The 12,305-nt window shown below is 30.8% G+C and overlaps 1 protein-coding gene across 2 annotated transcripts; it reads left to right on the forward strand.

The window, feature by feature from the left end:
• Positions 1-5,494: 5,494 nt before the first annotated feature.
• Positions 5,495-11,604, forward strand: LOC100811575 (metal tolerance protein 9). 2 transcript variants are annotated; one of them, XM_003533846.5, is made up of 6 exons: positions 5,497-5,806; positions 8,038-8,150; positions 8,726-8,971; positions 9,410-9,490; positions 9,731-9,961; positions 10,891-11,604. In XM_003533846.5, the coding sequence occupies exons 1-6, from the start codon at positions 5,590-5,592 to the stop codon at positions 11,233-11,235; spliced, it is 1,233 nt and encodes a 410-aa protein (XP_003533894.1). In that variant the 5' UTR covers positions 5,497-5,589; the 3' UTR covers positions 11,236-11,604. The 2 variants fall into 2 exon arrangements, with proteins under 2 accessions (XP_006587156.1, XP_003533894.1); XM_006587093.4 differs by lacking the exon at positions 9,731-9,961 and having other exon boundaries at positions 5,495-5,806.
• The last annotated feature ends 701 nt before the right edge of the window (positions 11,605-12,305 follow it).

Raw genomic sequence — 12,305 nt, forward strand, 5'->3', positions numbered from 1 at the left:
CTTTGCCTTGTTTGCCTAATTTTGATAAAGCTTTTGAAATTGAATGTGATGCTTTTGATGTTGGAATAAGGGTTGCACTGATGCAGGACTCTAAACCAGTTGCATACTTTAATGAAAAAGCTTCAAGGAGATTGGGTCTGGGTTCATATGAGTCAAGAAAGATTCCCTACTCAAAGAAAATCCAAGTTGCAACCAAGAGGAGATATGCCTTTTCAAGTTCTAGAAAAGATAAATGACAATGCTTACAAGTTGGACTTGCCAAGAGAATACGGTAACATAAGTACTACCTTTAATATGGCTGATCTATCTTTCTTTGTGTAGGTAACAAATTAGATTCGAGGACGAATCATTTCGAAGAGGGAGGGAATGATGGAGGTGCAACCAGCTCGTCTAATGATCTTTTACATGGGATTAGAGGTCCTATGATAAGGTCCAAGACTAAGAGAATGAAGCAAGTTTTGCAAGGCCTGATTCTAAAGATCAAAGAGAAAGAAGACCAATGTGAATTAAGGGTTGCACCTAATTGGATCATTCTCCAACAAATGAAGATGCTTTGAGGTCAAGTTGAAGAATCACTTTGGGAAACCAATTTACAAGACAAGAAGCATCCATGGGCTGAGTTGATCAATTTTGGTGGACTATTAATATTAGGCTGATTAGATAATAATTAAGCCCAACATGCTCATAAATTTTAGCCAACTTTTAGAATATGATTTATTTGTATTTTTTAATTGTATTGTGGACCTATTTTCAGACTTGTAATGGGTTGTCACGACCTTTTATTATTATTTTAAAGTCTTTTAATTATTAGATTAATTATTAACCTTGAGCCTAAATTAGAGTTATTAGTAGGAGTATAAATAGACTCCTTAAATACTTTGTTGGGTAATTGGAAGATTAATGAAATTTAAGAGTTTCTCTATTGTTAGAGTTTTTCCTTTGTTCTTGGGTTAAGAACGGATAGTGTTAGTTCTACCGGCAGGTCACAGTTAGGGTCAGGTTTCTTTCTTTTTATACCTATTTTCAAGACGATCCTAAGTGGTCTCTTATCATCCCTACACTCGTTAATAGACTCTTGGATAATCTATATAGAGAGAGAGGAGCGATCAACTTACTAGAATAACTCTTTTAGAGTTACTTTTCATTTTCACCATTCATTTTCTAGACGTCTAATGATGATTATAATGAGTAGTATTGTCGTCCTGGGTAGTGTATGGAGGTGCGACGACACATGGCCAATGTAACATCTCATTTTTCGTAAATAAATTAAAAAGGATTTTTAGTAAAAAAAAATAATAAAGTTTTAGAAAATGATGAGGTTTTTATAATTAAATAAATAAAGGGAAATAATTGTATTAAAATAATGGTTTGAAGAAAAAATATATATTTGATTTATTCATTTGATAGAAAATAAAATATATTTCATTTTTATAAAATGATAAAAATAAATAAATAGAGTAAATAATAAGTTGTAAGTACCCTAGCTATAAATAGAGATGTGTTAGGTCAATTTTGACACTGACGATGTCTCCTCTTTCTTTCAATTTTGTTTTTCCCTCTCCTCCTCCCAAAACCCTATCTTATTCTCGCATATCACCAAATCTATCTCAGAAAAATGACGATCTCGGACTTATTCACCATTGGATCGTCGTGAAATTTAAAAAGCAGATTCGCAACTCAATTTCGAGCATTCTCACTGTTGGGAATTTTGAAATCATGTCGGAGCTAAGATAAATACACTTTTCATCGTAGCCTTTTCTTTTCCCGCAGAAACCCAATACTGTCTTGGAAAAACTAAGATCCCAGATTCGTTAATCGTTGGATTGTAGTAAAATTTTAATGTGGTTTGAGATTCAATTCCGCACACCTTCACCGTTGGGATTTGTGAAATAATATCCATGGAGAGAGGAAGCAAAATCACACATAGATAATACAAAATGGAGGCTTCAATCCCTTCTCCTACTCTCTAACGTTTGGGAACCCTATCAGAGCAATCAAAGGGAAAAATTTAGGAATCTCAGGAACTTGCTAGAGATGCCGCTATCACTGTCGGAAGACACGTGAGCCCGCTTAGAGGTAAGGGATGAGTTTATCGCAATTGGGGTTAGAATGGTTAGAATGAACATGTGTAGGGATCCTTAGACGATTAAATTGGGGTTTATTTTGGAATTTTTATTGAATTACAATTTTTCCTTTATGATTATAAATACAATATTGTTGTGTTCTACGTACCAATTGATGTTCTAATGAGAATTGATTGATAAACTTGAGTGCTCTTGATGTTTTTGTGTTTTGACCCATGATTTTTATTAATTGATTTTGATATAATTGTGAGAAACTATTTGAGGGGCATTACTCCCCATGTTGTGATAAATCTTTTGTATAAATTGTTATGTTGAGATTATGAAATGATGATTCAAATTGTGAGTATGTGATAAATTGAACATGTGATGAATGATGAAATACATGTGTATTGAGATGAGATGTGTGTATTGAGTTGTGAGCTATGAACTGTGCAATCACACAATTGTAAGACCCTTTAAGGGCGATGAGTATTGTGATGGGATCCACTGTGGGAACCCGACGAGTTAAAATGATTTTGAAAACAATTGAGCAGTTGTGTGTATTGCATAGTTCATAGGTAAAGTGTATATGATTCATGAAGTGTGATAACGTGTTAAATTGAGATTATACCATTGCAATTGAGATCGATGTATGTGATAAACTAAGTATGTACGTGATTGAGATGTTGTGTGCATTGAATTATGAACTATGAATTGTACAATCACACGACTATAAGACCCTTTAAGGGCGATGAGTTAATGCTAAGACCCTTAAAGGACGACTAGTTAAAACTATTTTGAGAACAATTGAGGAGTTGTGTGTTTTGTACAGTTCATACATAGAGTCTGTGTGCTAAAATGTTTTCTGGGTTGGACCTAAATCAGGAGGGAGAGGCCTTGACGGACTCTTCGGAGTGTAGGCCTTGGGGGTCACCCGGTTTGAGTGCTCCTTTAAGTTTGTGCCGATCCCACATAGTTGGAGCATTCTCGCAAAACAGAGTGACCTTGACTGGTCTCCCTATGATTTTACCTAGTGAGAGTAATCTGACTTACTAGTGTGTGGTTTGTCTTGTCATGTACTCCTAGGCGCCTGACGTGGTTTTTCACTGACATGGTACCACATTGCATATAGGATTGAGTCTTAGTGTATTTGTTGCATAACGCTTGTGTATTGATCGATATGGATTGATTGACTTGGTGATATTGTGTTTTGATCCTTAAGTATGTGAATGTTGTGAAAATGAATGAGATGTGTTGTGTTGTGATGTGATGTTGGGCGACAAAATGGTGAAATGACGTGAGCTATGTTTAAGTAAGTTTTATTTTGTTTATATGATATTTATACCTATATGTTATCTTGTTTCTCTCCATTAGTTAGGAATGCGATAACTCACTCCCTGTGTGTTATTTGTGTTTGGATCCTGTGCTAAAGGACGTTGGGACACAATGCTCTGATAGGATGTGACATTGGGACATAAGTTTCTATATTAATTGCATGATGTTAGTCTATTTTATTTTACCTCACTGATTTAACAAAACATTTTGTAAATTTTGACGGTCTTATTTTGAGTCGAATATATTTTTAATAAGTTTTATTTGGTAATAGTGAATTGAATGTGAACCTTTTACCCATGTGTATTTGTTTACCAATATTTTTATATTATATTATATATATATATATATATATATATATATATATATATATATATATATATATATATATATATATATATATCGGGGTAGAGTGTGTCACAACCAATGTTTAAAAGAGGTCCAAAAATTATAAAAAAGATTGCATGTTGTATAATAAATTTCACATCTCTTTTTTTGTTCAAATTAAGATGTGACATGTGGTTAAAAGGTATATTATCATGTTAGTTGTTATTTTTTATTTTATGCATTACCTTGATAAGTCCATATTGAATGAATTTTCAACTTACCTTAACATAATAAACATGTATTAGATCAGCAAGGGGTATACTCAATTGGTTGAGTAAGGTGTGTGAGTTGATATTAAGCTCCTAACATTGTCTTTAATTCTTATGGATAAAAAAGAACATGAATTAGATATATGATAATAGATTTAAAATATTTTGTTTAACGAAATAAGAAACATAAACAAAAACTCAAATTGTAATAAAGAACTAAAATATATGTAAACTTTAATATTAAAGCTTAATTGCAATTTTGGTCCTCGTAGTTTTGCAAATCCACAATTTTCATTCTCCTAGTTTCTAATTGTAACATTTGGTCCCCCTGGTCGGGTGAACATGTTTAGAAATAAAAACTTGTGACTTGACCCAAAAGTCAACGAGATTGAATGGGCTAGGTTGGATGTGATCCAAGCACACTAAATGCCCAACACAAATTGTTTGGATTAGTTTGGTTTAATTCAGCTTCACGGGTGACCCGTATACTTAAACACGAGATTTAAATCTTGCACCTCCCATATTGTATCCTACACCTCCCAAAAATGTTTGAAAAGACTAAATTTCCAAAACACCTCGTCCATACTAATCACAGTCCTAAGACTTGTTATGGCACCTCCTTCACCCGTGACAACTATGACCTCATCCTCCACATTGCACCACCTCCTTCACCCTCCCACGACGAAAGCGACCTCGTCCTCCATTGCGCAAACCCTTGCACCCTCCTCACAACGTCATTCCACCACCTTCTCCCTCCTTCCTTTGTGTGTCACCATGTATGGGTTTGAATGTGTTTTGGGTTTCTAGTGAAAGGAGAGACTTCTGTTGAGAAAAAATAAATTTGAAATGATCATTTTAAAAGTGAATTTTAGGCTTACTAAAAGGTTATTCCATAAGATAAAAGTTAACTTCTGGAATAGTTTTAAAATATCAGTGAAGAATTTATTAAAATTTAAAAAGATCAACATAAAAAATATTTTAAAAAAATAAGATAAAGTACTGACGTATGGTGATAAAAATTCTTAGAGGAATCTTCTTTTTAAGTAAATATTGAGTGAGTTTACTTAAACTCAAAAGAAATAATTTTAAAAAATAGAAATTGCTTATTTTAAATAAACAGTTTAAACAAATAAATTAGAAAAATAAAAAATTACTTATTTATTAAAAACGCATTTATTTTAAAAAATAAATTCACTCATAATTAATTGATGCTGTAAAAAGAAGAGGAGATATAATTGATTCCACATTCATTAACATGAGTTAATAAATTTTATCATAAATAATCCTCCGGCTAAATATATATACCTACTCCCAGTTAGTATTATTTTTTCACGTACATGCATTGTACAGTTGTAGTCCACATTCTTTTTTGCAATCATTCAACTTTTTGAGCAAATCTTCCTGTCCAACATCTAAAATCAACTAATTAAATGATGCCACGTGTAAGACCCACTTGAACCTTTCTAAAAGAGAGGCACATTATATATTTCCCCCACTCGTGAATTTCCCTATATAACAAGGAAAGGCCGTTACTCAGCTTACATATGAATATGATATAACAAAACTGAAAAAAAAAAAAAAAAACCCTGAAAATAGTGATGTCGGAGAGTGGTAGGGGACACCACGGCGCCACCGCCGAGACTGGCAGAAGGGAACAGTTCATGACGGAGAATGTTGCCGGAGACTCGTCGTCGTCATTGTCATGGAGACTCAACGTGAAGGAGTTTCAGTTGCCACGCTTAAGTCATAGCCATGATCATCATCATCAACACCTCCCTAGTTACTTCACTTTCCGTGACCTTCTACGGAAACCAAGTGAAACATTTTTCTCTCTCTTCATCTCTCCCTAGCTAGTTTTCTTTTCATGGTGATTGAGACAGTGCTTGACCTAATAAATTTAGTTTTACTTAAAAAGAGAAAGTTGTAATTGTACTACATACGTTAAAACGAAGAGCTTAATAGGCTAGCTCTCACGCTGAAATATTTATATTGTAAATTAACCAATTAGAAAATACTTTTGGCGTGAATTTTTAGTTATATATATTATTGAGCAAAAAAAAAATATGTATATTGTTTTTTCTTAATAGAATTTTCAATCAAATAAAAAATGATGTAATTTATAAAAAAAGTAATTAAAATTAATTAAAAATAAGGTGTATATAGTAACCTTTCATTCCCTCTCATCTAAAATGAAAATTTAAGTTTAAAAGAAGTTCAATTTTAAACTAAAATTGGTAAATATTTTCTCGTTAAAAAAAGTCTTGCATTTTAATTTAGTCTGGGTGAAATATAGGAGAGTTTAGAAGGATAAGATATAATTTTTATAATAATATCAATTTTGAAATTTGTTTTTCAAATATTAATAAAATTATAATAGTAAATTATTTTTATTTATAAAGATATAAATTTATTATTACTTTTTCTCTATTGAAAGGAGCAAATGACAATAGTCATTAAAGTTTGGTAAAATAAAATACCATATTTAATAAACTTCTTATAAAAGTTAAACTTTATCAATCTAACCATTGTGTTGAAACTTCTTATTAAATATATTAATTTTAAAATATTTATGCAATTCAAAAACCAACTAATCTATTACCTCGTTATTTTATTGAAACATACAATATGATATTCATATTTTAAAAAATTACTAAAATTTTACAATTAGCTTTTATATCGATAATTGTCCAACTCATCATCTTTATAGAGTAATGGGTCGGTTTAATTTTGTTGAATTAGGTGTTGTTCTATTGTTTTGTACTGACGGAGGGAATCTTGGCATATAAATTAAGATTTTATTTTCATCCTTTTACGATTGTGTTGGTGGGGTTCTTTTATCTTCTTTTTAGAAAAGTTGGGTTCTAAAGTGATTCCATGACGCAACTGTGTATGAATTATGTTATTTATGTGTTTTATTCAAAAGGATATGAGAAGGTTTTATTGATAATTGCATGTGTAAAAGATATGGACGAGATGCCTCATGTCTTTTGGGTTAAAAATGTGGGTCTGAACACGCGTCATGAATTTGTTATTGAAGTTTCTTGTATCAAACTTATCAGATATATAAAATTCTTGCACAAAAGTATGCAGATAGATGAGTGTATTTGCCCCCAAACTATTTTTTTTAATTATGAAAATTTAATGCCGATTAATGTTTTTTGAAGTATATACATGCAAAAGGATGTTGATTTAACAAATACTGAGACTGTCTACAGTTTCATGTACAATTTATGATTAATTTCTCAAAGAGGGTTTAAATATTTTGATGTATATAGAAATATAGTAATTTTTGCTCCTCGTTCTTGCAATTTTTTTTCAGCAATTCAGCTGTTTTTATTGCCAACCTTTTTTAGTCCTTGCAACTATATTGGTCTTATGTTTAGAGTCCTTATAGAATAAATTTTGTTTTTGATCCTCCAGAATATTACAATTTTTGTTTATAGCAAGCGCGTGACTTGATAAAAGTGGGTTTCAACATGCCATCAAACTGTGGATAAATATAGAAACACCCAATTTAAGAACAAGAAACATAAAGTGGATTTTAAAAAAAAAAAAGAAAAGAAAAACACTGGCCTCTCTTAAAATACATTATGGTAGGTGATTTTAATAATCTTGACTTTTTTGGGTATTAATTTAAGATATTTATCCTATCAACAAAAAAAATTTAATACATTCGAAATTTACCTAAATCATAGAGATCTAATTCAGTTGGTTGAATATGATATGTGAGTTGTAAAATCTAAATCATATTTATCTTCAATTCTAAAAAGAAAATGTGTATGAACAATTAGAGAAATTAGAACCAAAAATTTGTCATTAACATTTTCATGATGCTTAATTTATAAATTAATTGCATAAATGCGAGATAGTACTTTTGGGTAACTTCTAAACTGGTTTATTTCTGCAATGCGTGTTGTTCTACTTCCTAAAATTGCTATTCAATATGTTTTGTTTTGTAAAATGCGTGGCTCTATGCCTCTATAAATCAATCTTGTTGCTGAAGTGGTTTTCTTCCATGTAACTTTCTAATTAATTTTTTATTTCAGAGAAGCAACGCAAGGTTGCAGAATACTACAAGAAACAAGAGAGGCTCCTTGAAGGGTATAATGACATGGATACAATGACTGAAACTGGTTGTTTTCCAGGAAGTCTCACTGAGGTTGATTATTCATTCACCTTGATTTACTTATCATTGTTCATACATGTAACTTACCATACCATAGTATAAACAAATCATATAACAACATGATTAAATTGCCATAATCACAGTGAATTCCTTAGATTTCACCAAAAAAAAAACAGTAAAATTATTATGTTCTTTATTTTTTATCCATGAGAATTAAATACAAAAGATTTACAATAACTCGTGTATTTTTTTTAACCAACTAAATTAAATCATTTTAACTTAATAATTTTAGACAAATAATTATAAGTAATTGCTTGGGATTTTCATTTTATTATAGGAAAAAGATTGACAAACACTCTTAAACAGTAAAATAGAAGTGACATAAAATATATTATTTTATTATTTAACAATAATAATAATAATAATAATAATAATAATAATAATAATAATAATAATAATAATAAATGTTCTGTTAGGTGTGTTAAGGATGTATGACATTGTGGAGTGGTGTATGTATCATTGTTCTTTATCATATATCAATAAATAAAAGTTTCTTTAAATTTTTAAGGAGTAATATTTAAATAACTGATCAGCACTATGTTTCTCAGGATGAAATGAAGCAATTAGCAAGAAGTGAGAGCCTGGCAGTTAATGTGTCAAATGCAGCTAACTTGGTGCTATTTGCAGCAAAGGTTTATACTTCCATTGAGAGCAGATCATTAGCAGTCATTGCTTCCACTATGGATTCTCTCTTGGATCTCTTGTCAGGGTTCATATTGTGGTTCACTGCTTATGCCATGAGAAATCCAAACCAGTATCACTACCCCATTGGAAAGAAACGGATGCAACCAGTGGTAATTAAGTTAGTTTTAGAGAGTAAAATATGATTTCAGTCCTTTCAAATATTCAAAATTTAATTTAATTTTATATAAAATTTAAATCATTTTTAATCTATACATTTACCAAAAGTAGTGTCATGGTTTTAGACCCCTATCAAGACTAAAAGTACGTGTTAATGTTAAAATATAGTCATTAAGAATGTATTACAATTTTATAAAGACTAAAAGTAATATCTCAAAATATTTTAGATAGTATCAAATTAAAACATATTTTATCCTAGTCTTAATTATAACCTCTAAAGAGTGTAAGGTGAACATTATGCGACTTAATTTTGGTAAATTCTAGCAATGGCTTCCAAATGTAATGAGTGGAAATAACAATTGGATATGTTTCTTCAAAATAGTCATTTCATTGTTAAGAGACATACATATTGATCAGGACTTCCAATGCAGGGTATCATTGTTTTTGCATCAGTGATGGCAACATTGGGATTGCAGATTTTGATTGAGTCTGGCCGACAACTTATTTCAAAGGTAATTGAGATCAGGCATTTGTTTCATTTTTAAATGTGATGAATTTCCTTTGAGTTAAATTTACAAAATTCAGGATCCAGTTATTGTAGGAGTGGATATATGAAGTTTGAATTTTTTTTTCTTTAGTCATTTATGTGATGTGTTAAGTGTAGCAAAGTTAAGGGATGTTATGCTTTATAGATTTTGTGAACCTTACTAGTCCACCTTTTTCAATTTCTTGTATCATTCTTTATTTTATAGTCTAAGCCTGAAATGGATCCCCATGAGTTGAAATGGGTGATCGGGATTATGGCATCTGTTACTGTAGTGAAGTTCATTCTCATGGTCTACTGTCGAAGGTTTAAGAACGAAATTATCAGAGCTTACGCACAAGATCATTTTTTTGATGTTATTACCAATTCAGTTGGATTAGTTGCTGCTATGCTTGCTGTCAAGTACTCTTGGTGGATTGATCCAATGGGAGCTATTATTGTGAGTTCATAACAACCGCTACATACTATTTTTTTAATTTTATTTCCCATCTTTGAAAAATGGGCATTCTCATGATCAAATTTCACTGTTATATCATATGAAAATTTTGAGTCTACCTCATTGCTCATACATGTTAAACAAGTAGCTAGTGCCTCATCAAAATTTGTGAATGTGATAAAAACACATTTTCACCATGACCAACTAAAATTTTACAAGTACTTTATGAAGAGATTAAAGACACAAAGACTCTAAAAATTTGACATTAAATTTTAACGTCAGACAATCCATTCCCATTTTTTTTTCTTGGGTGCTCACGGTTTACATTTTGTACTAGTTTGTATATTACTTGACTTGCCATGATTCTACAAGGGTCATTTACACAAATCATTTCTTATAACTTAAAACTCGAATGGTTATTCCTGTGTTATATGAATATTCTGTTACTACATATATGAAATAAACAAACTCATGATTGATTTACGAGTTGAAATATAAATTTAATTTAGGGTCTTATTTTTTTTTTAAAAAAAATCTAAGTTTTAGAAGACTGTATAAGACATGTTAAGTTAAAATTCTAGAAGCATGTTTTAGAAAAATCTTCTTAGAAAATAATTTAGTTTATTAAATATTCTAGAATATGAGTAACTTTACATTTATAAAAAAAGTTATTGAGAATCATTTATAACTATTAGATTAAGTGTGTTGACAAATCTTAACCATTGATTTGGGAGGAATCACCAGTATAGATAAGAAAAATGTCTTAGAATTTGCAAGAAGTCAAATCAAAGTCACAAATCAAGAAGTGATCATTTATACAAATATTTTTTTTCTCTAAAATTTTTTAATCACTCTCATTCTTAAATATTTCCTTAATTACTAAAATTTTATTCCAACACTACTGACAATGATATCTCGAATGTCGAATCCAGATAGCAGTGTACACTATTAATACATGGGCCAAGACAGTGATTGAGAATGTATGGTCTCTTATTGGAAGGACAGCGCCACCTGAATTTCTAGCAAAGTTGACATATCTGATATGGAATCACCATGAAGAGGTTAAGCACATAGACACTGTGAGAGCATACACGTTTGGTACTCATTACTTTGTTGAAGTAGATATTGTGTTGCCGGAAGATATGCCACTCAATCAAGCACACAACATTGGTGAGACATTGCAGGAGAAATTGGAGCACCTTTCTGAAGTTGAAAGAGCCTTTGTGCACATTGATTTTGAGTATACTCACAGACCTGAACATAAGATGATGGTATAGGTACTATATGCCAAACGAAAAATGAGTTGTTAAATGGTTTTTATGGGATTAGTTAATTAACCGCTGGCTCTAATGATTCTATTTCCTTTTTGTATTTTAAGCAAATAAGTACACACGCCTTTCCGATGTTTTGTATTTGTCGATGTCTCGCATATTTCTTAACTTTAGTTTAATTACATTGTAAAGTCATCATCTTTGTACAGCAATTGTAAATAGAGTGGGACTTACTCCCTTACCCTTGTGCGGCCCAACCAGACCCTAGCTATCACAGGGCAAAATCTAGAAAATGTTTAGGGTACGTGAGGTTGAAAGTAAAGAAACACCTTTATACTTGTGCTAGATAATACGACGTTACACTATTTATTCTTATAGTGTTAGAATCGTTATATATGTTTACCTTATATATGTTCTTATAATTTCATTCAATTTTTAATTAGATCATTAGAGTTTAAGAACTTTTAATGAATTCGTAATATTAAAATTTTAGTGCTTATTATCTTTTTATTCCTTAATTTTTTTAGAATCTCTGAACCTTTTTATTAGTTTTTTATTATTTTATTTTTTTTTCTTCTTATATTTAGTCCATTAAAAAGACTAAAAGTAAAAAGAGAAAAAATTAAAGGACTAAAAACAACAATAAAAAATTTATGGACTAAAAACAAAAATCTTTAAAAATTTAGGGGACTAAAAACATGATAAACCAAATATTTTATAACCAAGTCCTTGAAAGCTAACACCATAAACTCTTGTTAAACATTACAACATGCTCAAAACTATTTCATCTCAAGGACAACAAACTCGACACGGAATGAGATTCATCTAAAATCATGCTCAAAGTATAACAAAAGACATAAGTAGAACACATAATATCCAATTAAGCATAACTAGCTTAAAAAACTAGGTCAATGATGATACAAACATGTACCCTCTGAAATCTAGTGTCTTCACTACTAGAAAAAGAGGCTTCTATGACACACATATGACGTCGGTCACTAGAAATCGCTTTAGAATAATAGGCGGTGACATTTTTGTAATTATCATTTTGTAAACAATGACGGTGGAACAAAACC

The sequence above is a fragment of the Glycine max genome, chromosome 9, assembly GCF_000004515.6.
Source record: "Glycine max cultivar Williams 82 chromosome 9, Glycine_max_v4.0, whole genome shotgun sequence".
NCBI lineage: Eukaryota > Viridiplantae > Streptophyta > Magnoliopsida > Fabales > Fabaceae > Glycine > Glycine max.

Bases quoted from the DNA above. Each gene is read 5' to 3' on its own strand.
- LOC100811575 (XM_003533846.5), top strand. From the start codon at position 5,590: ATGTCGGAGAGTGGTAGGGGACACCACGGCGCCACCGCCGAGACTGGC. The intron at 8,972-9,409 runs GTAATTAAGTTA...CTTCCAATGCAG, and splicing joins AGAAACGGATGCAACCAGTG to GGTATCATTGTTTTTGCATC. The intron at 9,962-10,890 runs GTGAGTTCATAA...TGTCGAATCCAG, and splicing joins ATCCAATGGGAGCTATTATT to ATAGCAGTGTACACTATTAA.